A 27,296-nucleotide genomic window follows, 5' to 3' on the forward strand; every position below is an offset into this window, starting at 1 on the left:
TTGACCGCTCAAGATGCCTTACCGGAGAGTTTTGTCAGCTCTGAGATGAAGATCGGTCCGTTTAGAGTTGCTGAAGAGTTTCTCTGATGACTTTAGGTGGAGGCAGGCTAACACTACCCATACACTTCCAGTGTTTGAGCTAAGCTAATTAGCGACTTTAGGTGGAGGCAGGCTAACACTACCCATACACTTCCAGTGTTTGAGCTAAGCTAATTACGGGTGATACGGCTCTATCTCCCTTGTTACTGCACGCACAGTGGAAAGGATGGTGTCTATCTGCTGGTCATGGACTCGGGAGTGAGGCAAGACACGGAAAAAAAAATGTTGGTGTATCCCTTTAAATAATATGATATATTACCAAACTTTTCACCAGATGTTTGTAGAATATACAGTATAAATGACTGCATAGACAAATCTTCATGTTGCTGTCACTTTCTAGAGTCTGTGTGTGTGTAGAGAGACTTTATTTTTATTTTATTTTAACATGACCAACCTCAGTGTTTTTTATTAACGACCAGCAGGAGTTAATGTGTTGCATTATATCAATGTAAAACTCTGATAGCAGTATTGGGTTTTAAACTTTGTACCTAACACTTGAAGCCAAATGTAGATTTGCATCTGTTTTATTTTACGTTCTATATTCTTATTCTCCACTTCCTGTTTCTCAATAAAATAACAATGTTTGATTTTATCCTTCTCTACGGTTTTACAGCTGGTGTTTACCTCTTTTCTTTTTTAATACTTCTTGAACTTTAGGTAATTCTCTCAGGCTAAGTTTGCAGGAATGTGGATTTTTACAGAAACTGCATAAAGGGCTCAATTTTTATTATCTATTGTTACATTTTTATTCAGCTCTGCCTTGTAAGGGGACCATGGGAGTTTTGGAAAGCGCCTATAAATAATAAAATGTATTATTAATAGGCAGCTTCTTGTTAATCCGTTACGAATACTGTTACATGTCAGCTGCTCCATGCATATTTTATATATTTATACAATTATTTCACTTTTATATGAAATACATGAGTCTCTTCTGTTAAGATTCATGTCATTATAACAGTTTAAAAACCTTTTGTTTTGCCCCGACTGAGCATCGACTTCATGTGTTGTAGCGGATGTGACAAAGCCAAAACTGTAAATCTGTCTCTATGCAATTTCTGTCAGATAAATCAACCTTTCTACCTAACACATTTTGTTTCTTGTCTTGTGTAAAGTTGTGTTTTTAATTCTATTTTCTATTCTATTAGTCAATCAAGATGCGCCAGCTGAGATATTTTCATATGCCGCATTTGATTTGAACTCGATTTATAATCAAGAAAGTGAAAGTATAGAATACAGTTGTTTAAGAATGTGTGTGGTGTTTTTAGTCATAATTTTTAAAAGAATAATAATTAGTTAAAGGGATAGTTCAACATTTTGGCAAATTGGCCCATTGCCATAACCCCTATAGTCATAGCAGTAGGTTCGTTACCTTTAATTGTCGGTGCAAGCTGTTTTTAGAACGGCGGAGCAGAGCCGTGAGCTGCTCAGAGCTACGCTACGGAGGCTCATTATGGGATTTCTTGGTTTCCCTCATCATCAAACTCATCAAATACACAATCCAACAACTCCACAACGCTCTGGTGGACAAGTTGTGAGCTGCACATTCACCACGCTATGAGATAATAACACAACGTTACCACACAGAGTTGTTTTAGAGGGAAATACAGAGACTGATGATGAAAAACTGTCCCTGAAGGCAACGTGCATCAGCGGTTTTACATGAATTTCCCTCTAAAACAACTCTGTGTGGTAACGTTGTGTTATTATCTCATAGCGTGGTGAATGTGCAGCTCACAACTTGTCCACCAGAGCGTTGTGGAGTTGTTGGGTTGTGTATTTGATGACATTTGTATAGTGATAAACTAAAAAAATTGGTGATAACCCAGAAACACAGTGGCTACGTGGGGATAAAAGAATGAGCAGTAGCCTTGAGATAAGTTTTAAAAACATGCATCAGTTTGGTGGTAATAAAAACACACAAAAACCATTATTACAAATTACAATTTTATTAAATAGTAAAACTTTTTATACACTTAAACATATTCTAGTCTGGTCACGGTGGGTGATACCTGTGCATCTAGTGTTTCTATCATGTGTGTGTGTTAGGTGAGGCTCCAGATGACCGTGAGCATCGCCATGACGCCGTTAAGGACAGCGACACCGTGACCCATGTGGAGGTCACAGCCAGGTTGGTCACTAGGGGGAAAAGGAAAATGATATAAGATGATGAGGTCATGTGAGGTCAGAGGTCACACTGATGATGTCATGATGTTAAACTGTTGTTACCTGGTGTGAAACCGGTCCAGGTCCAGGTCCAGGTCCAGGTCCTGGTCCAGGTCCAGCGGGGCGGTCCTGGTCCTGCCGGGCCGAGGCTGAGGAGAGTCCAGGTAGGTGAGAGTCCAGGAGGAGATGTAGAAGATACATCCTGCTAACACCGACAACACCAGGATGCTCCAGAAACCTACACACAGTTACAGCAAGGTTATATGACCCAGTGTTAGGGCCACGTGGAGAAAAAACACACAGACTTCGAGAATAAAGTCGTACATTTCCTACGAGAAAAGAGTCATAACATTATGTGAATAAAGTCGTAAATTTACGAGAATAAAGTCATACATTTCCTACGAGAATAAAGTCGTAAATGTACAACTTTTTTCTTGAAGTTTGTTATTTTTTTATTCGTCAATGTGGCCCTAATACTCCGTCGTAAGGTTATGATGACAGATGAAGTTAATGTTTCTTTTTTTTCATTCGTTAATTATTCATGACGGTCTTTACATAGAGGATTACGCGCACATAGCTAATGTTATACTTGATATTATGTTGATGCAGATAGTATCAGGTGTGCTTCCTAATAAAAGTTCACTGGGATGGAAATATTTTAAAAATTAAAAATGTTAAATTAAAAAGTGAACTTTTAACAACAAAAAAAGTATAATCAACTCATGATAAAATATGTAAACTCAAACAGTAGTGATTTTACTACTGTAGTGACTTTGAAGTCAAAGGAGTTGCTGGGGGACTGAGGTTGGACCTGATTGTCGGACCCCCCCCCCCCAAAAAAAAAAAAAGTTCCATGAAATTCAAAATGCTTTTAAACTTTTGTAAATGAAAACAAAAGATAGTCAATCTGTAAAAATTGAAAAAAATCTAAATAATCACAGAGAACAGAAAAACTACTGATACCATACCTAAACAAACACCAAAACCTTGGCGTTGTAACTTTTCACAGTCACAATTTTTTTTGTATGATTTTAGTTACTGATGCAAACTTTTTTCTTTTTTTTTTCAAGATTAATTAATTAATTCCATCATTTATATGTGGTTTTAAAGCACTTCAATGTAGTTTAACATGTTTTTATTTTTCTGGAGCTCTAGTAACAACAGGCACGGAAACGTTTAAATGTAAAAATTACTTTTCAAATCAAAGAGAACATGGATATCCATCATTCATACCCCAAAGTTATTATAAACTTACCCAGCATCCTCTCTTCAGTCCCATCCTCTCGTCTCAGTCTGTCTGACCGCAGCTCTGAAACAGTCAGGATCACAACATCTGCTCAACATCAGGACATTCCTACTCAAGCCTGGACCTTTCAGCTTCATCTCATGGTCTTCATCCCCCACAGGCTCAATACGTTTACACTTGTTGAGATCAGACTCATGACTTCCTGTTTTATCATAGTAGGTAGGTTATTACGTCATGAGCTGCAGTCTGACCAGGAAGTAGCTGCATCAAACTTTACCTAAAACTTTAACCACTTTCTCCAAAGTCCTGCAGTGTGTGTGTGTTTACCTTTGATTATGGGATAGATCAACGCGCAGAAACAGCCGACAGCGGCCACAGACACCGCGGAGCTCAGCACCGACAGGCCGACCACAGACCACCGTCCTGGGCCGCAGCGCGCCGCCCAGCCCCTGGTCCCCTCCCCGGGCATGGTGCAGCTCTCTCTGGACATGGTCTCTCTCTCTGGGCGTCGCCGTGGAGCTGATCCTGGGTCAGTCTGCAGCCTCTCCTGGCTGACTGTGCTGCATGCTAGAAGGCTAGACCCATAGACCCTAGACCCGCACCGTGGACTGGGAACAGGTGCTGGTCTGGTCCAGTCCGGGTTCAGGTCTCGGTCCTCTACCCCCCAGTAATAACCTGTATGTCTATGGTAATAACACTTCCGCACTTTAAATAGTCCCTTTAGGAGTTCCGTAGAGGAGTTTCTCCGCTCACCTGATCTTCCAGCTGATTGGTTCAGGTCACAGAGAGGCTGGAGTTCCTGTTACAAACAACTATGATTTAATAATACCTATAATATATTCCTATAATATATAACATAATATAATATTAATACCCCTTTCTATGTATATATTTTGTGGTTTATTTGTTTATTGTATGTTTATTGTATGTATGTATGTCTTAATAAAAAAATAAAATATATACAGTATATGGAAGTTTGTTCAATTAACGCTTTGAGGAATTTATTTTGTGATGATGAATATAATAATTTATTTAAGTTTTTTTTTTTTTAACTAAAGCCTTTTCTTTTTACATGTTTTTGTTTTAATGCTCTCTTAACTTAATCTCTCTATATGTGTATGTATATATACGACTACACCTTTTGGAAAAAAAAAAGGTTACTTCCTCAGCTTGATTTGCATTGAAAAAAGAAAAATTATGGTTGAAATTATGAATTTCTAGATCTGGGTTGACAGTTGATACAACCTCATACCCTCATACAACTGCCTGGTCAGTACAGTGGAGGGAATCCTGATCTGGGATCTGCCAGGGCCGGTTGTCAGACTTGTTTTCCACTCTGCTGCTTCAAACAGGAATGTGCTCAGTGTTTGTTTTTGCGCTTAAAGCTACGCTGTTGTACATTACTCACATATTTCAGCCGTCAAAACACCTGCAGCCATTTACTAGGATGATACTGGACTTGGGCTTCAGTCTCATTTATTTATTGTAATATAATAATGATCATTGTTATTATTAGTAGTAGGAGTAGTAACAGTATTATGTGTATCATACCACCATTTCCACACAAATGAATACTACTACTACTAAAGTTTACTATTAAAATAAACAGCTTTAATCATCATAATATAATATAATATAATATAATATAATATAATATAATACTATATTACCACAGATTTTCAACGTAGTATTATTTATTATAATTTTGGATTTTGATTCTAATTTTACCACTTGTTGTAATACCGGTGTGTGGCCACAAGGGGGCACACGATTCACCTATTACGTGTTTATATCATAGACTGTATAAAGAATTTTTCTTTACTTTGATAATAACCAAATGGATAATGATTAAATTTTTTTTGTACAACTTGTTTTATTTTTAGGAAAATTTCATATACACACAAAAAAAATGGACTGATGGAAAACCAAAGAACTTTTTCAGTACAACACCGAGATCTATGGACTTGTGATACTTACTTGTAATACCGGTGTGTGGCCACAAGGGGGCACACGATTCCTATTACGTGCTCTTATTTTGAAAGGAACCATAACAAACCGTAGCAAACAGACACCCCTACATTTACTTTGAAAATCACAGGGCGGAAAAGGGGGTTGACGCAGTTCAGTTGTTGGCTGTTGTCGGTCACAGTCACACAATCAAACACACAGAGAGAAAGACAGAAGAGACGCCACACAAAGCACCACAGGGTTTCCCCGCAGAGCTACGGCACATTTACGGTAAAGAAACGGTTATTTCTGTACGTTAACTGCGCCGCCATATTGAATTCAGAGACTCTTTAGCGGCGGGAAAAGCTACGTAACGTTAATTTACGTGTTGCTGTGTTGCTGTTGTTGTGTCGCTCCCAGCCGCCTATCACGGGGGCTAACTTGTTGAAAACGCTGAATTTAACACAATAATATGCTTTTATCGAGGTGTAGATCTCTGAAGCAACACAATTACACAACAGAAACAGTGTTAATGAAGCTAAAATAGACATAACTGTGCGACATAACAAGCTATGTGTCGCCTGTGTGATAATAGCTGGAGGGGAGTTAGCTTCTTGTTATCTACTGGAGCTAAAATAACTGAATAATGAAGCATTTTCTGTGCTGAAATGTTACCTGAAGTTACCTCAGTGTGTTCACCTGTTGCTTTAACAGCCAGTGGACACATTAGCTGTTAGCTGCTAGCTGTTAGCACCTCCTCTACTGTATTTGCCAATGCAGTGAGTCAGTGTTAGATTGACATTTGCATATTTAACACAGTCAAGTCCAAGGATAAGCAGTAAGGATGCTCCTTTTCAAATTACCCCATTACATGCAGTAAAACCCGGCTCACATATCATTTATATTAGTTTAAAGGGATAGTTCAATATTTTTTTTGGCAAATTCGCCTATTGACAATTAATAGTCATAGCAGTAGGTTCATCATTATCTTTAGTTATCGGTGCATGTTTTGAGATTCGCAAGGCAGAGATGTAAAGATGCTCAGCGAACACAATGGAGGTGAATGGTACAGGTCCCCCCCTTATACCCTTATATTTCCAAAAATGTTAAACTATCCCTTTAATATGACTCTCACTAATGTTGTTCACCTCATTGCTTAGTAATTTGACAGCTCTGTGTCGGTTTCCAGTGCCAGTAACAAAAAAGCTGTAGACCAGATCATGAATGCATGTGTGGGCTTGAAGTCATTATGGGATGTGTAGTAAAATGCCTAAAAGCTATGAGGGTAGTGGTGTGACCCTAAAGGTCAGATGACAGGGCTTGTGACTGGATGGTGCCCGGCCCTAGGGCGAGGCCTCAGTGCTCAACCCTCAACCTCAAAGCATGCATATTAAATATTAAAAAGCAGCAAATATCATATAGCTTATATGTAAAACCATCCCATAATGTTAAAAGGAGTACCAACCAGGAAGCTATAGAGAAACATATTGCAAAAGCCACTGTCACACAATCTTTGTAGTAGTTCCTCTCTGGGCTGCAGAGAAAAAATGTCAAGCTTCTTTGTTCTCAGCTTAATTTGATTTGACAGCTAGCTAAGAGCAGTTAGCACTGAACAATGTGCAAAAAAAAAAGAAAAATAAATCATATTCTAAAAGTGATTATTTTCGGCAGATATTGCAATTGTGATGAATCATTTTTGCATTTCACTTCACTGAAAGATGTGCATATGATGATGATGGTGCTGTTTTTGTTTGGTGGTGAAACAGTATGATTCAGCAGCTAGCATCACAACACTGTCATTTATTTTCCATGTTTATGACACACTTCTATCCTCAGATTACCCACCACCGCTACTAGCTAATGTGAGCCTAGAACCAGGTTAGCTCAACTCCTTGACTAATAGAGGAAATAAACCTCTTTAATAAAAGATGAGTGTGTGTGTGTGTTGACTGATACAGTGTCATAGGCATAGAAGGAAGTGAAGTGCAATGTATCAGAACAGATCAGTGATAAGTTGATAACACCCTGTCTCTGTGGTGAGTTAACAGGAACTGACTTCGTTCTTACCAATTTTTTTATTTTTACAGTGTAGTTTAGCTTGAAACCAATTTCCAACGCCCTGGAGGAAACTTACTTTAGCTAATCTGTTCTGCAGAACTGTGATAGGTAGGGATGTCACAATTACTTGTTTTCACAATTAATCGCGGTATTAAACGCCACAATTAATTGATCGCAAAGATTCCTAAATACCGTCACTTTAAAAAAAAAAAGATCATGTATGAACCTTGTTGGCAGATGTGCACCAAAGTAAAGGTAAATGCACAGATGCTGGTCCATTTACCTACGTAGCATTGAATTGGTAGGAATTTAAATGCTAGAGTGTCATTTGTAATTAAAAAAAAAAAAGATTAAAATTAACTTAAACATTTGGTATCGATGACGCTTCCCCTGGAGGATTAATAATTGGTCATATTTTCGTAGGTATTTAAAATATTTTATAATTAGTAATGTATATTTTAACTATGTTTGATTTTACACATTCATAGTGTTGTGAAATTAATTAATGCATAATAATCATGAAAATCGTAGCACCGTGATTATTTCTCTGACAATAATCGTACCAAGAAAATCTGTAATCGTGACATCCCTAGTGATAGGTGTTGTGTTGTGGGTGGGGCTACAGTAGTAGACGCACCATACCGCCTTTACAGCCGTTAGTTGCAGAGGAAGCAGACTGAGTGTTTGTGTGTCTCTGGCCCTGACAGTGACATTGGAACAGATGCTTTAATGTTGCTGTTAGCTACAGTTTTCTGCCGCCGCCCGCTGGCCGCTGGCATCCCGACTGACTTGCTGAACCGCTATAATAACTGAGTGAACATGGAGCATTAGTCAGAACAGAACAGATGACTCTTGGCTGATGTTGTAATCATGTGTGTTCTCGGATGGATGCACATTATCTATTAGTCTTTAATGATTATTAGTCAATCGACAAAAAACTCTTTGATACAGTCTCTACTCCAACTGGAATTTATTGTAATCTTTTGGTGTTTTATTTTGAAGGGTAATTAGGCCTTTTGCTTACAATTAAGCTCCCAAATTTTAAACTTTCCATGGGAATTATGGGAATTTGGGGGAATTTATGGGAATTAACTGGAAATTGGGGGTAATTTTCAGACTGTATCATATCCATATCCAAACATAAATGTAAATATTTAGTTTTGTCATAAGAAGACATCCATGCAAAATAATACAATTAAAAAACATGACATTTCAACAGATTTAGAACTTTATCAAGTTTTAATTATTGTATGAACAATCAATTCTTTTACTGAATAACAAAAACATGAATGTTGAGTAAAATATTACTACCCCCCCAAGTTTCCTGTTAAGGGCCAACCTTCAATTTTGTAAATTTCGGATTTATTCCCATATATTCCTGTTAATTCCCATATATTCCCGTTAATTCCCATGGAAAGTTTCCAACTTCCCAGAATTTTGCAACCCTAGGCTACTATTGATTGATCTAATGTAGTGTAAGGATGAAGCAATTTGGGACCGCCCCGCAAGAGGTCTCTCATAGCCTATTATGCTAACCTTACAGGCTACATCCTTACTACTATATTATAGCAGCAGTCTGAAAATTAAAGGGCTGCACCGTAGCCTTCGGAAATGGTGACATCATCATCAGCCTACACTACCGGTGGTGAAATCACCGTGGAATAATGAAAAACAAGCGTTACTGTCCTCATTGTCCTTGCCAGTAGCTGTTGAGGAGTTCTCTTCTGCATTTTAAACACCACAAATGCCTATTTTTTGGGTTGTGAGGTGGGGTTTTACATTTAGAGTGTAAAACCCCACTTAGCCAAAGCGCTAACTTATATTAGGGCTTTACTTTAAACTCTGTTGGTTCCATTTTATTAATGCTAAGCTAGTATTAGCCAGGCTAACACTTACTTTGGATTAGATTTATAATATCAGACTGGTGTGGTGTTTACAGTTTGGATTAGAAACTGTGGTGTGCTAAAATAATCTGAGCCCCAGGTTTTAACTGCAACGGTAACACTTTACAATAAGGGTCCCTTAATTAACATTAGTTAGTACATTATTAAGCATTAATTAATATATTAACAATCATTATTATGTATTACTTAGGATTAGGAAACAGATTAATTAGTGTATCTTATTAGTAAGCAGTTAATTAATGTTTACTACTCAAAGTTAGTTCATAAATTAATAATAATAATAGTAATTTTTTCCTCTAGTTTCTGAAGATTATAATAATAGAGTATAATATAAATTAAAACATATCACTTTCTTATAAGAGATGACCAACAAAAACAATTAAAAACCCCAAACTTTTCAAATAAATGATAAAATACCAAAAGAAATCTTGAATTTTTCAAAGATAGCTGTCGATAAAAAAAAATCAATGTCGAGGGAAAATGTAATTTGACCTCGGTGCACCTGCTACCTGGTTCTTTATTGTGGGCTGGACACCCACATCAAACACTCTTTCATTCTCTCAGTGTTTCGACACATCGGTGATGGTTCCTCCATTGCACAAAACATTTTTTACCGCAGAAGTTGCAGAAGTCTTTGCTGCTCTTCAGAATCAAAAAGCAGAATTGAAATATAAGATAAGCACCGCCCAGGTCCTCGTGGAGCGAGTCCACAGTTCTTGGAAAGTCAGCGCAGGTTTTCGGTGGTGAACCACACTGCTGCTATGTGGTTTCAGTTCATCTATGTCGAGCCATTTTAACATTTAAAAGCCAGACTGGATGTGTGTTGCAGATATCTGTAATTCAGTTTTGCCTCGTCAAAAAGAATATTCCCGATATCCGCAACTACATTCTTCCTATCCATAATTGTTATTTCAGATATCCATAACTACGTTCTTCCTATAGGACAAATTACATCACTTTTGCCATTCATGTGTATGGGGTTTGTCATTACAGATATCTATAATTCAGTTGTCCAGTTCTAGATATCTTTAATTTACCTCAATTAAAGATATCTACATGCCCCTTTTCAGATATCTTAAATTAAGTTTTGACTAGGAGAAATGACGTTGTAGATATCTCAAACTGGAGTTAGTACTAGTGGTAATTCAGTTACAGATATCTGTAATTCACATAGTGGATATCTGCAACTGAACTGTAGATATCTGTAATGACAAACCCCATACACATGAATGGCAACAGGAAGAACTTAGTTGTAGATATCTAAAATGACAGTTGTGGATAACTGAAATGTTCTTTTTGACTCGGCAAAACTGAATTACTAGGGGTGTGAAAGAAATATTTAATTTAATTTATTTTATTTTAACTTCCTTTTAGTTTAAATTTGTGGAAGAAGAAGTTTATTAAAAGCTAATGCTTAGCTACATCATGCATGTAAAGAGTTATAATAAAACATTTCAAAATGCATGTGCAACTCGGTTAAATAAAAGTCTGTTGGTCCAGTCAGAGATTTTGTCATTGTAGTTTTCTTAAAATCTCGTGTCTCGTCTCGTCTCGTGAGATGAGTGTATCGTCACACCCCTATGAATTAAAGACGTTGTTGATATCTACAATGTTAATTCCGGATAGTTATGGTGGTTATTTGCTGCCATAAAACAAGAACATATTATATTGATTTGAGAGCATTATTTTTTGATTTCACGTTCAGATTTTGTGATATTGTCTGTCAAAACTCTGCTCTCGCATTCAAATTTGCCCTGTTCGTGCTCAAACTGTGTGCTCGCACTCTTTTACATCATGGGACCGCTGGTTCGCATCCCGGCCCAGCATGATGCTGAGAATGTTGAGGTGCACATTTTTCTATAAATATCTCTTTTAAGACCCCATAAGGTAGAAAGTACACTTTTAGAGGCCATGCAGGTAAGTCTGCATGGCCTTGAACCATACCATACCATACTTTTACCTGGTTAAATAAAGGCTAAATAAAAAAAATAAAATAAAAACATGCGACCGCTTCAATATTTTTGCAAAAAAGTGCCCGCCCGTATGCAACGCTCCTTGAAGTACAGCGAACGCACCCACAAAGAAGCAGGGATAATCTGATTGGTCAACAGTAGCCGGCCTTCTATTGGTTGACAGTTGATAGAAAATCCGCGAGCAGAGCAGAAATCCGAGAGCAGAACTTTCCTCAGCGCAAGACGAAGAGCTCGATCTTGAGCGCAGGAAATCTGTGCAAGCAGCTATAACCGAGTGTGAGCACACAGTTTGAGCACGAACAGGGCAAATTTGAATGCGAGAGCAGAGTTTTGACAGAAAATATCACAAAATCTGAACGTGAAATCAAAAAATAATGCTCTCAAATCAATATAATATGCTCTTGATTTATGGCAGCAAATAACCACCATAGATAGTCAAATTTAGCTTTTAAAAGTTAAATCTGCTTGACATAGTGCATCAAATGTGAGAATCTCCTCTCCTCTCCCTACTCGGTCATCAGCTGATTACTGGTCGATGGCCTTGACGGTCGGTCTTGTGACCACACGCGGTCATGTGACCACAGTGAGGTCACATGATGCAGCCTCAGCAGCTGCGTTCAAGATCAACCATGGGATGCTTGCGACTGTACTTCTTGTTCACACACTAGCAGCTTGGGGGGTGTGTGTGACCTCTGTCTGACCTTCTATGTTGCATTCAGGTGCACACAGGAAAAAACAGAGGAAGCAGTTACCTCCCACATGGGCTGACTGAGCTGTTTCGCTATGCGTGTGTGTGTGTGTGTGTGTGTGTGTGTGTGTGTGTGTGCATGCATGTGTGTTTTGTTGGTCAGCAGCAGCAGCAGCAGCAGCAGCGATGATAGACCCAACTGAACTGTGCCTGTTGGTTAGTAGCTATATTTATTTAAAGCAACATGCTGTCAGCCTGTATAACGTCACCCAGCAGAGAGGGAACACAGGCTATGAGTGTGAGTGTGTGTGTGTGTGTGTGAGTGTGTGTGTGTGTGTGAGAGAGAAAGCTGAGTGAATAAGTGGGGGTTGGGGCAAAAGAGGAAGTGGAAGTGGAAAAGAGGGGGAGGAGGATCAGAGATGCAGATTACAGTCAGGCTCACTGCTCTCTACATACGGGAATATAAAGTAGCATAACACACACACACACTCACACACACTTAGCAGCTTCTGTTAAGACGTTGTGTTAGTGTGGTGAACCCCCAGCCAGATGATGGTGAAGCGTACCGATGCTCAACTAGGCGAGCTCTCCAGTTTCCTTAGCGACAGTTCCTCCTCTACACTTTAAGAGGCTGAAGATGCGATAAAATCTAAATGAACATATAATATGTAATGTACATTATAAACACAGAGAGCATCAGTAAATTACCATTAAAACGTACTTATTTAAATAGGATTAAAAATATTTCCGCACATCGAAGCAAATAAAAGATAAGAAATAAGCATTAAAGGGATACGCCAACATTTTTGTTTACAGGGAAACCTTTTATTTTGAAATGCTTCATGTTCCCCAAACTCCAGTTCTGGATCATGTGTGCTTTATATTAGGTATTTGGTTATTATCAGTGTATTGTAAAATTATGTTTAATGGTTTTGTTGTTTTATATTCATCATTTTAATTGATATATACATTTCTTTTTTTAATAGATACATATTCTATTCCTTCGGCACCTTTAAATTGATGCTGACATACGAAATGGTGTAATTTAGACCCAGAGACTGTGGCAATACTGAGGCAAGATGCAATATATACAGCAGAAAGTAGTGCAATAATTCTTTATTACTTTGTATGATCTATGAACTTAGTCGTACTGTCTGTATGAATGAATGAATGAATTTATATTTATTTACGTGTCGTGCACCAATTAAGGCGCCCATGCAGCCTATCGGGGCTTATACAAGACACATTATCATCATATTTAGACACCAAACAAAATCATCAGAGCACAGACAAAACCAAACAAAAACAGAAACCACATGAATTCACATCAATAATTCACTTTTTCTTTTTGACCAGGCACTTTTTATGAAAGTAGCTATAATAAAGACTTCTTTTCTGAAGAACCATTCCAACTTTACCTCATCATCATCATCATCATCAGCCCAACACAACTCAGGTTTCACATTTAGCATTTTCTGAAACAAAAACGGCCTGTTCTGGCTTCGTCATATAACGGACAATGAAACACAAAATGCAGTTCATCCTCGATTACATTTAAATTACATAATGTGCATAGTCTTCCCTCGTCAGGTACTGAGTTAAACCGACCTACTTCTACTGCCAGAGGGAGAATCCAGCCCTCAACTGGCCACATAAAGATCTTTTGGATCGATCCAATGGCAAAGTCACATCGGGTTCTGAACAATATACATTTTTCAATTGGCAACAGGTTCTGAGCTTTGGTTTAAACCAGATATCATTAGCCCATAAGTGATCTCTGTTGGTTGTGTGTGTGTGTGTGTGTGTGTGTGTGTGTGTGAAATGGTGAATGGTTTTAAAATCTGTCTTGCAGGATGTAGCTACAGCATTGATTGATTGTCCAAGACAGTTTTCCCTCCGGGGACATTAAAGTTCATTTTGATTTTGATTTGATTTTGATTTTGTCTCCTGCAGGACTTTGCCACGTGGAAGTCGCAGCTTTTTGCGTGTCTGAGACTGCCCAGCGTGTGTGTTGCGTGTGTGTGTACGCAGTGTGTGTGTGATGTCTTCAGAGCTGCTGGTGGACCTGGGCGAAGACCCTGCGACGGCTCAGTTGGGACAGCTGAAGCTCGCCACGATAGAGGACCAGCAGTGGCCCGCCGACGAGGCCACGCTCACCAAGTCAGGTAACACACACACCAAATGTCTCATTTCTAGTCAAAACTAATCTATTTCCACTTAAAATAAGACTCATCACCTAAAAATTAACTTGTTTTTAGATCATTTTCACTTAAATTCACAATAAATAGAAAAATCTGCCAGTGAAAGTAAGTTTTTTGTGCTTGTAATAAGGAAGAAAAACTTGTTCCACTATCAGATTTTTTCTACTTATTCCAAGTGAAAATCTGCTTGAAAGAAGTAAAAAAGTGTCTAAAAACAAGCTGCTTTTAATATGATGAGTCTTATTTTAAGTAGAATGAGATTTGTTTTGACTAGAAATGACATTTTGACTAGAAATAAGACAAATATTCTTGCTAAGATACTTGAGTTTTTGCAGTGTAATGCTGCATTAGCATCAAAACAAAGTAGGCTAAATAATAAATGATAATACATACGTAGTCTAAGAAAAAAAAACTGGAAAAGTTACGGGGGGGGGGCCCACTTTAGTATTCTTTAAGGGGGCCCAGAATTCCTAGCAACGGCCCTGCACACACACACACACAGGTTGCTATGCATTCTGGGAGCCTGGTTGGTCTCATGTTTGTCGGCGTTTCCTCTTCTTCTAAATCAGATTTATTGAATGAGAGGAAGAAGTTGGAAAGCTTCCTGAAATAGTTTGCTGACAGTTTTATTATGTTGTTTCGAATTGATGTAGTACAGTCCAGGCTGCAGCAGGGTTCAGGACTTTTCATTTGAAATAAAGAATTATATTAGGACCACTTTGATTTATTTTTTGTTTAGGATTCTGACTTTCTTTCTGAATTTCTTTTAGAACTTTAAAAAGAAAAGTCAGAATTCCAAGAAAAAACTGAAAAACACTGAAAAAAAACTGAATAATATAATATTTGTTCAACAAATGTTTTCAAGCTGTCTGTTTATAATATATATTAATTAATTTGAGTAGACTTAAATGTTAATTTATTTCCACACTAAATCTTCAACAATTCAAGTCATTTCCAACCATTTCATAGCCTAACTAGAGAATGCATTTCCTGAGGGAAATACGGGTGAAAGCTGAAAGCTGGATGAGCTGAATAAATTCTTGAAACAACGCTGAATTAAGTGAAGAAACTGCTGAAGCAATCTTGAAAAGATGAAACAATATATATATCAATATATTGTTTCATCTATATTAGTAATGGCTCTACAATGTTTCCAAGCTGTTGGTTTTACATTTATTTGAGTAGATTTCAGCCTTTCAATTTCTTCATACTATAATCTTCAACAATTCAAGTAATTTCCAACCATTTCATTCATCCTCCGTCTTCCATCTTCTACTTTTACTCAGATTCAGATATTGTTTCATCTTTTCAAGATTGCTTCAGCAATTTCTTCACTTAAAGGGATAGTAGCATTTTTTTTAAAGTGGGGTTGTATGATCTCCAAATAACCCCTAAGTACTTTAATTGCAGTAGAAGACTCTCTGCACTCCTCCCGTTAGCAACGCCAGCCCATAATAGCCCTGCCCAGAGATTTACAACATACAGTGTTGTGAACAGACCCAAAGAAACGGCCTATTTTCACGGCCTAAAAGAGGTTTTACCTGAAAAAAAATACACAGTTCCATTGTTCACTATAATATAATTTTTTCCAGCCCCTTAAAGTGCAGGAAAAACACAGTTTTTATTTGGACCTATATAACGGGAGGAGTGCAGAGAGTCTTCTACTGCAATTAAAATACGTAGGGGCTATTTGTAGATCATACAACCCCACTTTAAAAAAAATGATACTATCCCTTTAATTCAGCATTGTTTCAAGAATTTATTCAGCTCATTCAGCTTTCAGCATTCAACCGTATTTCCTTCAGGAAATGCATTCTCTAGTTTGTTTTATCCTGAATGTTTTGCAGCTCAAAACCTGAACAGTAAACTATATATTCATCCTGGATCGTGTGTGTGTGTGTGTGTGTGTGTGTGTGTGTGTGTGTGTGTGTGTGTGTGTGTGTGTGTGTGTGTGTGTGTGTGTGTGTGTGTGTGTGTGTGTGTGTGTGTGTGTGTGTGTGTGTGTGTGTGTGTGTGTGTGTGTGTGTGTGTGTGTGTGTGTGTGTGTGTGTGTGTGTTGCAGAGACAGACATCTCCCAGCGCTTCGATGGGGGCTCCCCCCACCTGCCCTGGGACCATCCCTTCTACGACATCGCCAGGCATCAGATCATTGAAGTGGCAGGTCAGTCCTGGTCCAGAGGAAACGGTTCTATACAGATAGAAGTGGATTTAAATCACTTATGACGTGTGTGTGTGTGTGTGTGTGTGTGTGTGCAGGTGATGATAACTTCGGCAGGAAGGTGATAGTGTTTAACGCCTGCAGGATGCCCCCCCAGCACCAGCTGGACCACCACAAGCTGCTGATGTAAGTCCTGATGGGACAGAGAGTCAAACATGAGGTGGAATAGTGATAAAGAAATAAAAAAGCAGAAATACAGACATTTTTTTCAAACATTTTTGAGGAAACTCTTCAGTTCTGGTGTTTACTAATGTCCCTTTTATCATTTTATCTTGGTAAAATTTTAAAGATGGAGAAAATTAGTTAGAGGACATGGAAGTAAAGGTAAATATTTTAAAATAAAAGTAAGAGGATATAAAGGCTGTTCTGACAAAGTGCAAATTTTTGGCGGAAAAAACAGAAAACAGCTTTTTAAATTATTTTTTTTATCCCACATAAGACGCTCATATGACAAACTACAAAAATGGGGGGAAATAAAGTAAATAAAACAGCACGTAGACAAAAAAATACAAAAACCAAAAAAACAAGAAAACTAAACAAAAATAAATAATAATAATAATAATAATAAGCAATAAGAAAGCAATTTATAAGATTACCACAGTGTACCTATACATCTTTCATTTTCCAGTTGCAGTTGGGTTTTTAAAACGTAAATAAAAAGGACTGCCAGAAGGTGCACTAGTTTGGTCAAAGAGATGTCGCCAGCAACTACAGAAAAAGTTCAATCCGGTCCAATCCTGACCCAAATCTAGCAAAAACAAAACTGATACTAATATTTAGAAACGGTCCACCAAATGTTAGATGAGTCGGTCCAGCTTCAGTTTAACTTCATACGACCAAACCAAAGCTGTGGTTCCTGACAGGAGGATTGTTTTGTTTCTGCAGGTACCTGAAGGGAACTCTGGACCAGTATGTGGAGAGCGACTACACTCTGATCTACTTCCACCACGGACTGACCAGCGAAAACAAACCGTCCCTGAGCTGGCTGCGAGACGCCTACAGGGAGTTTGACAGGAAGTAAGTCTGCTGGTATTTAATAAAACTTTGGTTTGACTGCTGCACCTTCAAGGTTTAACGTCTAAACCAGATCAAAATCATGGTTTGACTTTAGTTTTTACTTCAAATGCTCCAAAACTTTAGAATCCAATCAATTACAGCTGTGTTTTTGAGACGGTTGTTATCCAATCAAGAAATTGAGAGACACTCTTAAAGGGATAGTAGCATTTTTTTAAAGTGGGGTTGTATGATCTATGAGCTAACCCTGGGCGGACGGATACGTGAGTTGGTTAGGTCCAAATAAAAACTGCCTTTTTCCTGCACTTTGAAGGGCCTATAGCCTATCAGATGTCAGACTGCCTCATTCTTTCAATTTTAACCTGAATATACAAGACATGATTGATTTTCCCAACGATCAGAGTAAACCAAACCGAACCGAAAACCATGACCACAAAACCGTGAACCGAACCGTTTGCTTGAACATCTTTTAAATACATATTGCCGCTTAATATGTTTTATGTAACCTATGGCATTTTTAAGCTTCATGTGTGTTATTGGACAGAAAGAGTAGCGCTGCCTCGGAGCATAGCCTATGTACAGAAAACACATTTACATCAATAAATAAATGTTTCACAATGAACCAATCAGTCTGTCTTCACATGTTTCAAAACCAAACACAGAGAGACAGATTGTGCAGGTTTAACAGGAGCAAAAGCTGTGCAAACCTGAGTAAATCTGGACCCTAGTCTCATGCTAAAATTGACTGTAAATTCGCCTTTAAAGTTGTTTTTAAAAAAAAAAAAGGGCTTGAAAAAATTATATTATAGCGAACAATGGAACTGTGTATTTATTTTCAGGTAAAACCTCTTTTAGGCCGTGAAAGTAGGCCGTTTCTTTGGGTCTGTTCACAACACTGTATGTTGTAAATCTCTGGGCAGGGCTATTATGGGCTGGCGTTGCTAACGGGAGGAGTGCAGAGAGTCTTCTACTGCAATTAAAGTACTTAGGGGCTATTTGGAGATCATACAACCACACTTTAAAAAAAAATGATACTATCCCTTTAACCCACTCAAGTTTTTATCATGAAGTCAAGATACTGGTTCACAAAGGAAAGTGTTTTGGAGTCAATCGAAGGTGGTCTTTAGTCTTTACAGGGCCTTTTGCCCCGGATAAGTCCAGATGACCAGATTCTAGACCATAATACGCTGTTTATACCCCCCCATCCTTCCCGTTGTCATGGTTTCTGCTCTGGGCGATTGCAGGTACAAGAAGAACATCAAGGCCCTGTACATCGTCCACCCCACCATGTTCATCAAGACTCTGCTCATCCTCTTCAAACCAATTATCAGGTACTTACTTACCTAATTCATTCAACAGTATTAAATACAGGGATAAAGGGTGATTCTGCTCAAACCTCAACCTTTTAAGTACCCCTAAATTGACACAAATTAGACCATGGACCCCCATTGGACAAAATGTTGCAATCTTGGTCGGCTAATGATTTTTTTGGTCGACTATTTGGGGGCAGCCCTACCAGAAATACACAAATATTTGTTCCGAGACTGAATAAAGTTTTGTACATTCAAATTAGGGCCAATGGTGTGAATTTTTTGGAAATATTATAGAGAAATTTCTGGAAAAAAAAGTGGTAAAATTTCTCCGAAAACATTTCTAGAAAGAAGTGGTACAATTCAGCTTCAGCTACAGTCGGATGCAGCTCGTTTCTTCTTAGTTTGGTCTCTGAGGTTTTCTGCGGAATAGCTGAACTGACCTTTAGTGATTCCTTAAATACAAGACCAAATAAGGAGAACAGCTAAAATACTCCAGTGACCCGTTGAAGGAAGCCTTGAGAAGAAGAAGCCTCGGGGCTGATTTGTTCAACATCATTTTTGTTTAAAGTTGTTTTTGAGCTCCTCTGCTTTCTGTTTTTTACTGAACGTTTTACTCCAACCAGTGATTAGGGTTGGGAGTTAAGACTGCTCTGGTGACTTGGTGAAGCTTCGGCAACACAATGACTGAGGCTGCAGGGCCATCTAGTGGCCGTAGCAAAGTACAGCACCACTGTAACATGGGACGTTTGGTGGATTGGTATATTGAAATCTGAGCACTTTATTAAGAAGAACAGGTTTTATTACGGATTGTGAGACTGTAGTCTTTTATTTTTGTAGGTTGCTTTAAACATATTTCCCTTAAAATATATTTTATGAACAAGAAATCAGTATTTCTTTAGAAATAAATGTAATGAAATGGACTTAATTAAAAAAAAAAGCTACATATTAATGGATTTTGATTGGCCTGTCTGCTCAAAGCATTACAGTCCTTCTAAGTCACACTTGTGTGTAAATTAACTGCATTAAAGCAGATATCAGCTTCACGGCCGTTTCGGCTAATGCTGCGTTCAAGGCAGGCTTTTGAAACCGTAAGTTACAGCTTCAAGTCACAACTACGACTTGGTAGCGTTCCAGGTAACCCGTAGCTCGTGTTTTTACCATCCTGTTGTCTGTGAAAGTTCCCTATAACGGCCACTCGTAACTTCCGACCCGTGAACTCGTACCAGATCGAACTGGTATGACTTCACAGGAAGGAAAAACACAAAGTACGAGTTTCTTTGAACGCACCATGAGTTAGCAGCCCCCGCCCTTGTCAGGCATCAATTGGTCCTCGTGCTACGTCACCACATTCACGCGCATCCCTTGGCTGCACACACAGCCCTTCATGCCGTTCTCTCTCCTCATTGGATAACACTTGTATCCCACAAGGAAAATTTTCTCCTCGGGTTACAGCAGAGCAGAGTGACGGAGAGACTCGTGTTTAGGCTGAAATACTTCATGTAAGTGATTGCTGACGGAAAATAGGACTATTTAGGACTTATATTAACAAAAACATTCCACTGATATCTGCTTTAAGGATAGTGAGAATGATATTTCGAAGTTACAATTAAAACTACAGAATGCATTTCCTGAAGGAAATACGGGTGAATGCTGAAAAAGCTGAATGAGCTGAATAAATTGTTGAAACAATGCTGAATTAAGTGAAGAAATTGCTGAAAGAATCTTGAAAATCCATTTAAAACTGGAATTGCAACAGAATGATTGAGACAAACTAAGAGGTTTGCAACAGCTGCTCATGTGATGTGTAATCTTGTCTTTCCTCTATAGTTTTAAGTTTGGCAGGAAGATCAACTACGTGAGCTACCTGAGCGAGCTGGAGGACGTGGTGAAGTGTGACCAGCTGCTCATCCCCGCCCGGGTCAAAGAGTACGACTTTCACACTACACTTCCATTCACACTTCTTTTCACACAGGTTATAGGTTATATATCTGTCCATGTGATGATCTGACCTGGTCTCTGTTGTAGGTACGACAACAAGCTGAGAGCGTCTCTGAAACCGGCCGCCCAGCCCCCCCTCTCTCCTCCTCGCAGCCCCCCACTCCCCAACCAGGTGTTTGGAGTTCCACTCACACTGTAAGTCAATCAAGCCAGGAACACGTGGACATGCACCTTTAGAAACCTTTGGCATCTGGTTGTTTTATTTGTTATTTGTTGTAGACCACATTAGACCAGGTCCTGAACAGAAAACCCAAAGCTTAGACTTTCTCAGGGGCGGATCTAGGTTCATGGGAGATCCGAGGCTTAGCCCAGGGGGAGGAAAGACAAAGATCTGCCTTTTTTTTTGTCTTTGTTGCTGACTGTGATAGGCCTACTGGACATTTACAAAAGCATTGTCCTGAAGGATCCACAAACAGGTGTTACATCATAAAAAAAGAAAATATAAAAATGATCATAAGATACTCAAATAAAAATGATATGGCAGTGCATGTAATCCTGATTGACCTCAGCCTCCCTTCCCACAGCATTACGCTTTTAAAAAAAAGGAAAGAATCTGAATTTAAACTCAATTTGTCTGACTTACATTTACACAACTCACAATGAGTTAGGGATATTTGATAAGAATATCCCTATAAAAAAGTTCTGCTACAGTGATATTCTATCATGAGGCCTTTTAAGTAGAAGGATGCAATGGTCATTTCTTTATCTCAAACAAAAGCTAACAACAGTGGTGGCTATAGCACAACAAAACTGATGTTTGTAGTTAATCACCTTGTTAGAGAACAGCATGTTATTCAATAAGAACTGAAACATTGAACAACTGGACATGTGCATTCAAAAGAGAAGGTTTAATTAAGTTCACCTGTAAAGGTTATAGTGCATTTTAGGTGCATTCTGAAATTTAATCTAAAAGCCAAACATCCCTAACTTTTTGTGAGTAGTGTATCTCATATAATGCATAGATCTATATGCAGCCTGCCTGGCTCCATACAGCAGCCTGGCATCTGGCATAGTGGAGTCACGTTGAGGTTTTTTTTGCCCCTACTGTAAAACATTCGGGGCTTTGGCAAAAACATCCGGGGCTTGAGCCCAAGTACCCATCCCCTAACCCTGCCCCTGCTTTCTAACACTTTTTATAGCGATACAAAATATCATTAGTACCGTATTTTCCGCACTATAAGGCGCACTTAAAAGCCTTTAATTTTCTCAAAAAACGACAGTGCGCCTTATAATACGGAGTGCCTTATATATGGATCAATTGGTTAATTGGTTGATTCATACTCAGCTCCATCTAGGGGATGCATAACGTAACCCCAGTTTGACTGCAGTATCTTCTATTCTACCGTAGATGACCAAATAGTCGCCCGCGTGCAAATACGCGCCTGTGCTCTAACAGCCGCCGGGGTCCGACCTCATTTGGCAAAATAAACGCCGGGGCGATTAAGTGTTTACCATAGCCTGCCTTGCACAGAAAAAAAGTTTTTTTTAACAGCGTATCACCAGCTCTCACCTCTTATGTCAGTCAGCCCCTCCTCTCGCTCTCTCTCCTGCATGCAGGCGGACACACACACACAGACACACAAACACAGGTGCGCCAGCGGGATAGGTCGCGCTGGACTACTAATAGACAAAGACAAATAGATAAATGCGCTATGTTGAAATTACCGCGATCGACCCCCCCTCCCGCTATCGTTCATAACACTGATATGATCAGCTCCCTGTGTCGCGGTAACACAGTCTTTGTATTTATTGTTTGATGTCAATAACGATGTCGGGAGTAGTTTTGTTTCAGTGTTCCTATGGTGACCTCCTTGTTCTTTGCATGATGGTCTGGTGCTGCTCATTGCTAAAATAAATTGTAGCCTGTTGCAAATACGCCTGGTTCTTATAAACGCCTGGGGTCCAAGTCGATTTAGCATATTAACTGCTACTAAATGGTCATCTACGGTATGCGCCTTATAATCCGGTGCGCCCTATATATGAAAACAGTTCTAAAATAGGCCATTCATTGAAGGTGCGTCTTATAATCCGGTGCGCCTTATAGTGCGGAAAATACGGTAGTCCCAAAAGTATCAGTATAGTTATTGTCAGCAGGACTGTGTTGTTCCTAATGAAGTGACCACTGTGGATGTGTCTTGTCCACTTCAGGCTCAGACAGAGGAGTCCAGATGCTGATGCCGTTCCCGTGGTGATGAGAGACACGATCGGCTTCCTGTCAGAACAAGGTGACTCTTCTTCTTAAACGAGACATGTCTCTGAATCCGTCCAATCAGAACTGACCGGTGTGTCACTGTGTGTGTGTGTGTGTGTGTGTGTGTGTGTCAGGTTTGGATATAGAGGGGATCTTCAGACGGTCGGCCAACGTGACGCTGGTGAAGGAGGTGCAGCTCAAATACAACTCAGGTATGTGGAGCTCCGTAAGCCAATCAGAACAGAGGAGGCTCTGAGACTCTCTTCTGATTGGCCCAACTGGTTTTTGGGGACATTAAAGCAGATTTCAGGTCAACAGAACTCAAATTCTGCAAGTTTGGATGGTGGGTGTTGGGTGTACTTGGACAGGGACCTGACGACTTGTTTTGTTGTTGTTGTGAACGTAGGAGCAGTAGTAAACTTCAGCGAGATGGAGGACGTTCACTTGGCTGCTGTGATCCTGAAAACCTTCCTGAGGGAACTCCCCGAGCCTCTGCTCACCTACCAGCTCTACAACGACATCGTCAACTTCACCTGTACGTTCAACACAAGGACCTCACTCCTTCCTAGTTCTTGTAGAAGCAGGTCTGGGATCAGCTCTCGAGGAAGCAGGTTGAGGAAGAAGCTCTAGGAGCATTCCTGGAGGAAATCGTTGTAAAATCAGTTCTTGAAGATGCAGGACAAGGATTGATCTTGCAGAAGCAGGTCTAGGGTCAGTTCTTGAGGAGTCAGGTGTGGAGTTAATTCTTCAGGAATTGGGTGTGCTATTAGTTCTTTAGGAATTGGGTCTGGGATCAGTTGTTGAGGAAGCTGGTTTAGGAGCCTCCTTGGAGGAAATGGGTCTGAAATCAGTTCCTGAAGAAGCAGGTCTATGATAAGTTTTGGGGGAATCAGGTCTGGGTTCTTGGGGTTCTTGAGGAAGCAGGTCTAGGGTTAGTTTTTGAGGAATTGGGTCTGGGAGCATATCTGGAGGAAATAGGTCTAAAATCAGTTCCTGAAGGGGCAGATGTTGGATCAGTTCTTGAGGAATCAGGTGTAGGAGCATCTCTGGAGAGCCCAGATGTTAGGTTAGGTTAGTTTATTGGTCTCCGCCAGGGAGAAATTTGTTGCGGAGACAGGGAACATGTTGCATACATAAAAAACACATACAATACAAAAAGAACATCAAGTTAAAAGACAGTAAACAGACCACACTGGACAATCCTGCACATGCAGCAAGCTGATGTGAACGTCGTTCACATGCATCCACACCGCTACTCTAACTGTAATCATAAATATACATTCATATCAGCATCACATAACCTCAAACATACATTAATCCATTCACTCACATGTGTCCATAGTTTGAGTCATAATACATTAATTTCCATATACACATAGCCTATGTTCGTATACATACAGAAACATCACAATCATTTCCTGCTGTTGAGAAGCTTGGTTGATACAGGCACAAAGGAATGTTTGTATGGATTGTGCCTGCACAAAGGAAGCCTATATCTCTTTCCAGAGTTCAGGAGAGTATGTGAATCCAGCTGTGTGTTGTGTTGTGTTGCAGCTGTGTCCAGTGACAGCCAGGTGTGTGTTGTGACTCCAGCTGTGTGTTGTGTTGCAGCTGTGTCCAGTGACAGCCAGGTGTCGGCCATGAAGACTCTGGTGGAGTCGCTGCCGGAGGAAAACTACGCTTCTCTGAGATACCTCATCACATTCCTGGCTCAGGTACACAACCTCCATTCAAATTCCGGGAATTTTCCTCCAAGCCAGGGCCGAAAGGCTGAAAAAGAGCTTTTTCCCACAGGCAGTGAGGCTTATGAACATGCCATGATTTTAAGGACTCTTATGGGCTTCCCTATTTATTATATTTATTTTTTATCTTAGTTTATTTATTACTGAGAGTGATGTCTTTATAATTGTTTTATTTTGAAATATGTATGTGTGTGAGAGTGAGGGTATATATCTTTTGTGTTTCATTGGTACAGTCGAGAGCTTGGTTTTTTTGCATTTCACTGCACTGTTTTTTAACCTTGGTTTTAGCTTTGCATGTGACCAATAAACTTATCTATCTAACTTACCTATCTAAGTTGGAAACTTTCCATGGGAATTTATGGGAATTAACGGGAATAAATCCGAAATTTACAAAATTTAAGTTTGGCCCTTAACAGGGAATTTAAATATAGTTGGGGGAAATATATTGTAGCATAATCTTGGCTAAAACAACCAGATTTAATGCAAATACACTTGAATATCTCTGTTATTCCTCAATCACATGCACACAGCACACTGCTTACTTTTTTTTATTTGGGGGGGGGGGGTAGTAATATTTTACATTCATCATGTTTTTGTTGTTCAGTAAAAGAATTGATTGTTCATACAAGAATTAAAACTTGATAAAGTTCTACTCAAATAAATCAGTTGAAATGTTTTTTAATTGTATTATTTTACATGGATGTCTGCTTATGACAAAACAAAATATTTACATTTATGTTTGGATATGATACAGTTTGTTTAAATTACCCCCAATTTCCAGTTAATTCCCATAAATTCCCATAATTCCCAAGGAAAGTTTCCAATTTGGAATATTTCTAAAATTCCCCAGTTTAACTCTGTGTGTGTGTGTGTTGTGTTGTGTTGTGTTGTGTTGTGTTGTGTTGTGTTGTGTTGTGTTGTGTTGTGTAGGTGTCGGCCAACAGCGAGGTGAACAAGATGACCAACAGCAACCTGGCCGTGGTGTTCGGCCCCAACCTGCTGTGGGGGCGGGACAACGCCATGTCGCTCAGCGCCATCGGGCCAATCAACAACTTCACCAGGACCCTGCTGGACCAGCAGCACCTGGTCTTCACCTAAGCCCCGCCCCCCCAGCAGTGACATCACCACTGTGACCCCTCCCCCTCCCTCATCCTCCTCCTCCTCCTCCTCCCTCTTCCTCCTCTCATTCAGCATTTAGTCTTCATCAGGTACTTCTACCTAGAGCTCTGTAAAAGAGAATAACGACACACATTGGTCCAATAGAAGCGCCTCCTGGTGGACGAATATGGGAATTGCAAAAGCGCCCAAGAACTGACATCAACTTTTCAATTTTTTTTTTCTTAGACTACGTATGTATTATCGTTTTTTATTTAGCCTACTTTGTTTTGACGCTAATGCAGCATTACACTGCAAAAACTCAAGTATCTTACCAAGAATATTTGTCTTATTTCTAGTCAAAACAAATCTCATTCTACTTAAAATAAGACTCATCATATTAAAAGTAGCTTGTTTTTAGACACTTTTACTCCTTTCAAGCAGATTTTCACTTGGAATAAGTAGAAAAAATCTGATAGTGGAACAAGTTTTTCTTCCTTATTACAAGCACAAAAAACTTACTTTCACTGGCAGATTTTTCTACTTATTTCAAGTGAAAATTAGTTTGAAACAAGTGAAAATGATCTTTAAAAAAAAGTAAATTTTTAGGTTATGAGTCTTATTTTAAGTGGAAAGAGCTTAGCTTTGACTAGAAATTAGACATTTGTCTAACAGTTGTCTACATTAATGTTTCAATCTACATTTTGTAATAAACAAATTATAAGTATAATCTGATATGACCAAGACACCTAAAAACAAAAACACGACCGGTTTTCATCAATTTACAAAGCAAGTGGGCAACACACATACATTGGAGTGAATGGGTTTTCTGGGCGCTTTTGCAATACCCATATCCTGCCACTAGGGGCGCAAAACCCTTAAACCCTTAAACCCTTAAACCCTTACCACGGGAGTCAATGGAGGTGTAGTTACTCTCTTTTCCAGTGCTCTACTTCTACCTACAGCACTTAGTCCCAACACCCCATCATCCCAGCGGACCAATCGCATTTCATCTAGCCTCCGTCATTCATCCGCGTTCTGATTGGCCTGGATTACTGCCGAGTCGACGAACGTCTGACCGGTTCATATGTTGATAAGTGCAGGCAAATAAATTTCAGGTGAATCGTCAATCGTCGATCTGATCGATGGGGGCGGGGCCAAAGCCTGACTGGAACGTCATTTTGTGATTGTGTTGTTTTTTTAATTTTCCGTAGCATCCAAGAGCTGCACACCAAGTTGTTTTTCTCTCCGCTGGGGTTTGATGCAATGATCAAACTCCCAACACATCAGATCTTACTACATCCTTCGTATCGCAGCGTAACAGGGTCTTTTAATTACCGTAGTTAAAGGGATAGTTCACCTAAAATTCAAATTTCACTCATTATCTACTGGGCTGGGAGAAGTTTCAGAGTCCTCCGTGCCTTCTCTGAGTTACAGCGGGGCTCC

General features: G+C 39.3%; 2 protein-coding genes across 3 annotated transcripts; one reads left to right on the plus strand and one right to left on the minus strand.

Moving 5' to 3' along the window:
* Positions 1-2,131: 2,131 nt before the first annotated feature.
* arl6ip6 (ADP-ribosylation factor-like 6 interacting protein 6) lies at positions 2,132-4,203 on the minus strand. Of its 2 annotated transcripts, none has more exons than XM_083989349.1 (4): positions 3,836-4,203; positions 3,518-3,571; positions 2,338-2,500; positions 2,132-2,235 (listed from the first exon to the last, which is right to left on the minus strand). In XM_083989349.1, the coding sequence occupies exons 1-4, from the start codon at positions 3,996-3,998 to the stop codon at positions 2,142-2,144; spliced, it is 474 nt and encodes a 157-aa protein (XP_083845475.1). In that variant the 5' UTR covers positions 3,999-4,203; the 3' UTR covers positions 2,132-2,141. The 2 variants fall into 2 exon arrangements, with proteins under 2 accessions (XP_083845475.1, XP_083845474.1); XM_083989348.1 differs by having other exon boundaries at positions 2,326-2,500.
* A 1,421-nt stretch (positions 4,204-5,624) lies between these two features.
* Positions 5,625-27,029, plus strand: arhgap1 (Rho GTPase activating protein 1). Its single transcript, XM_083989172.1, has 13 exons — positions 5,625-5,746; positions 14,032-14,243; positions 16,342-16,440; positions 16,536-16,623; positions 17,383-17,514; positions 18,756-18,842; positions 20,652-20,750; positions 20,850-20,957; positions 22,971-23,047; positions 23,148-23,225; positions 23,420-23,548; positions 24,625-24,728; positions 25,686-27,029. The coding sequence occupies exons 2-13, from the start codon at positions 14,120-14,122 to the stop codon at positions 25,851-25,853; spliced, it is 1,293 nt and encodes a 430-aa protein (XP_083845298.1). The 5' UTR covers positions 5,625-5,746; positions 14,032-14,119; the 3' UTR covers positions 25,854-27,029.
* Positions 27,030-27,296: the final 267 nt, after the last annotated feature.

This window comes from Trachurus trachurus (genome assembly GCF_905171665.1).
Source record: "Trachurus trachurus genome assembly, chromosome: 2".
NCBI lineage: Eukaryota > Metazoa > Chordata > Actinopteri > Carangiformes > Carangidae > Trachurus > Trachurus trachurus.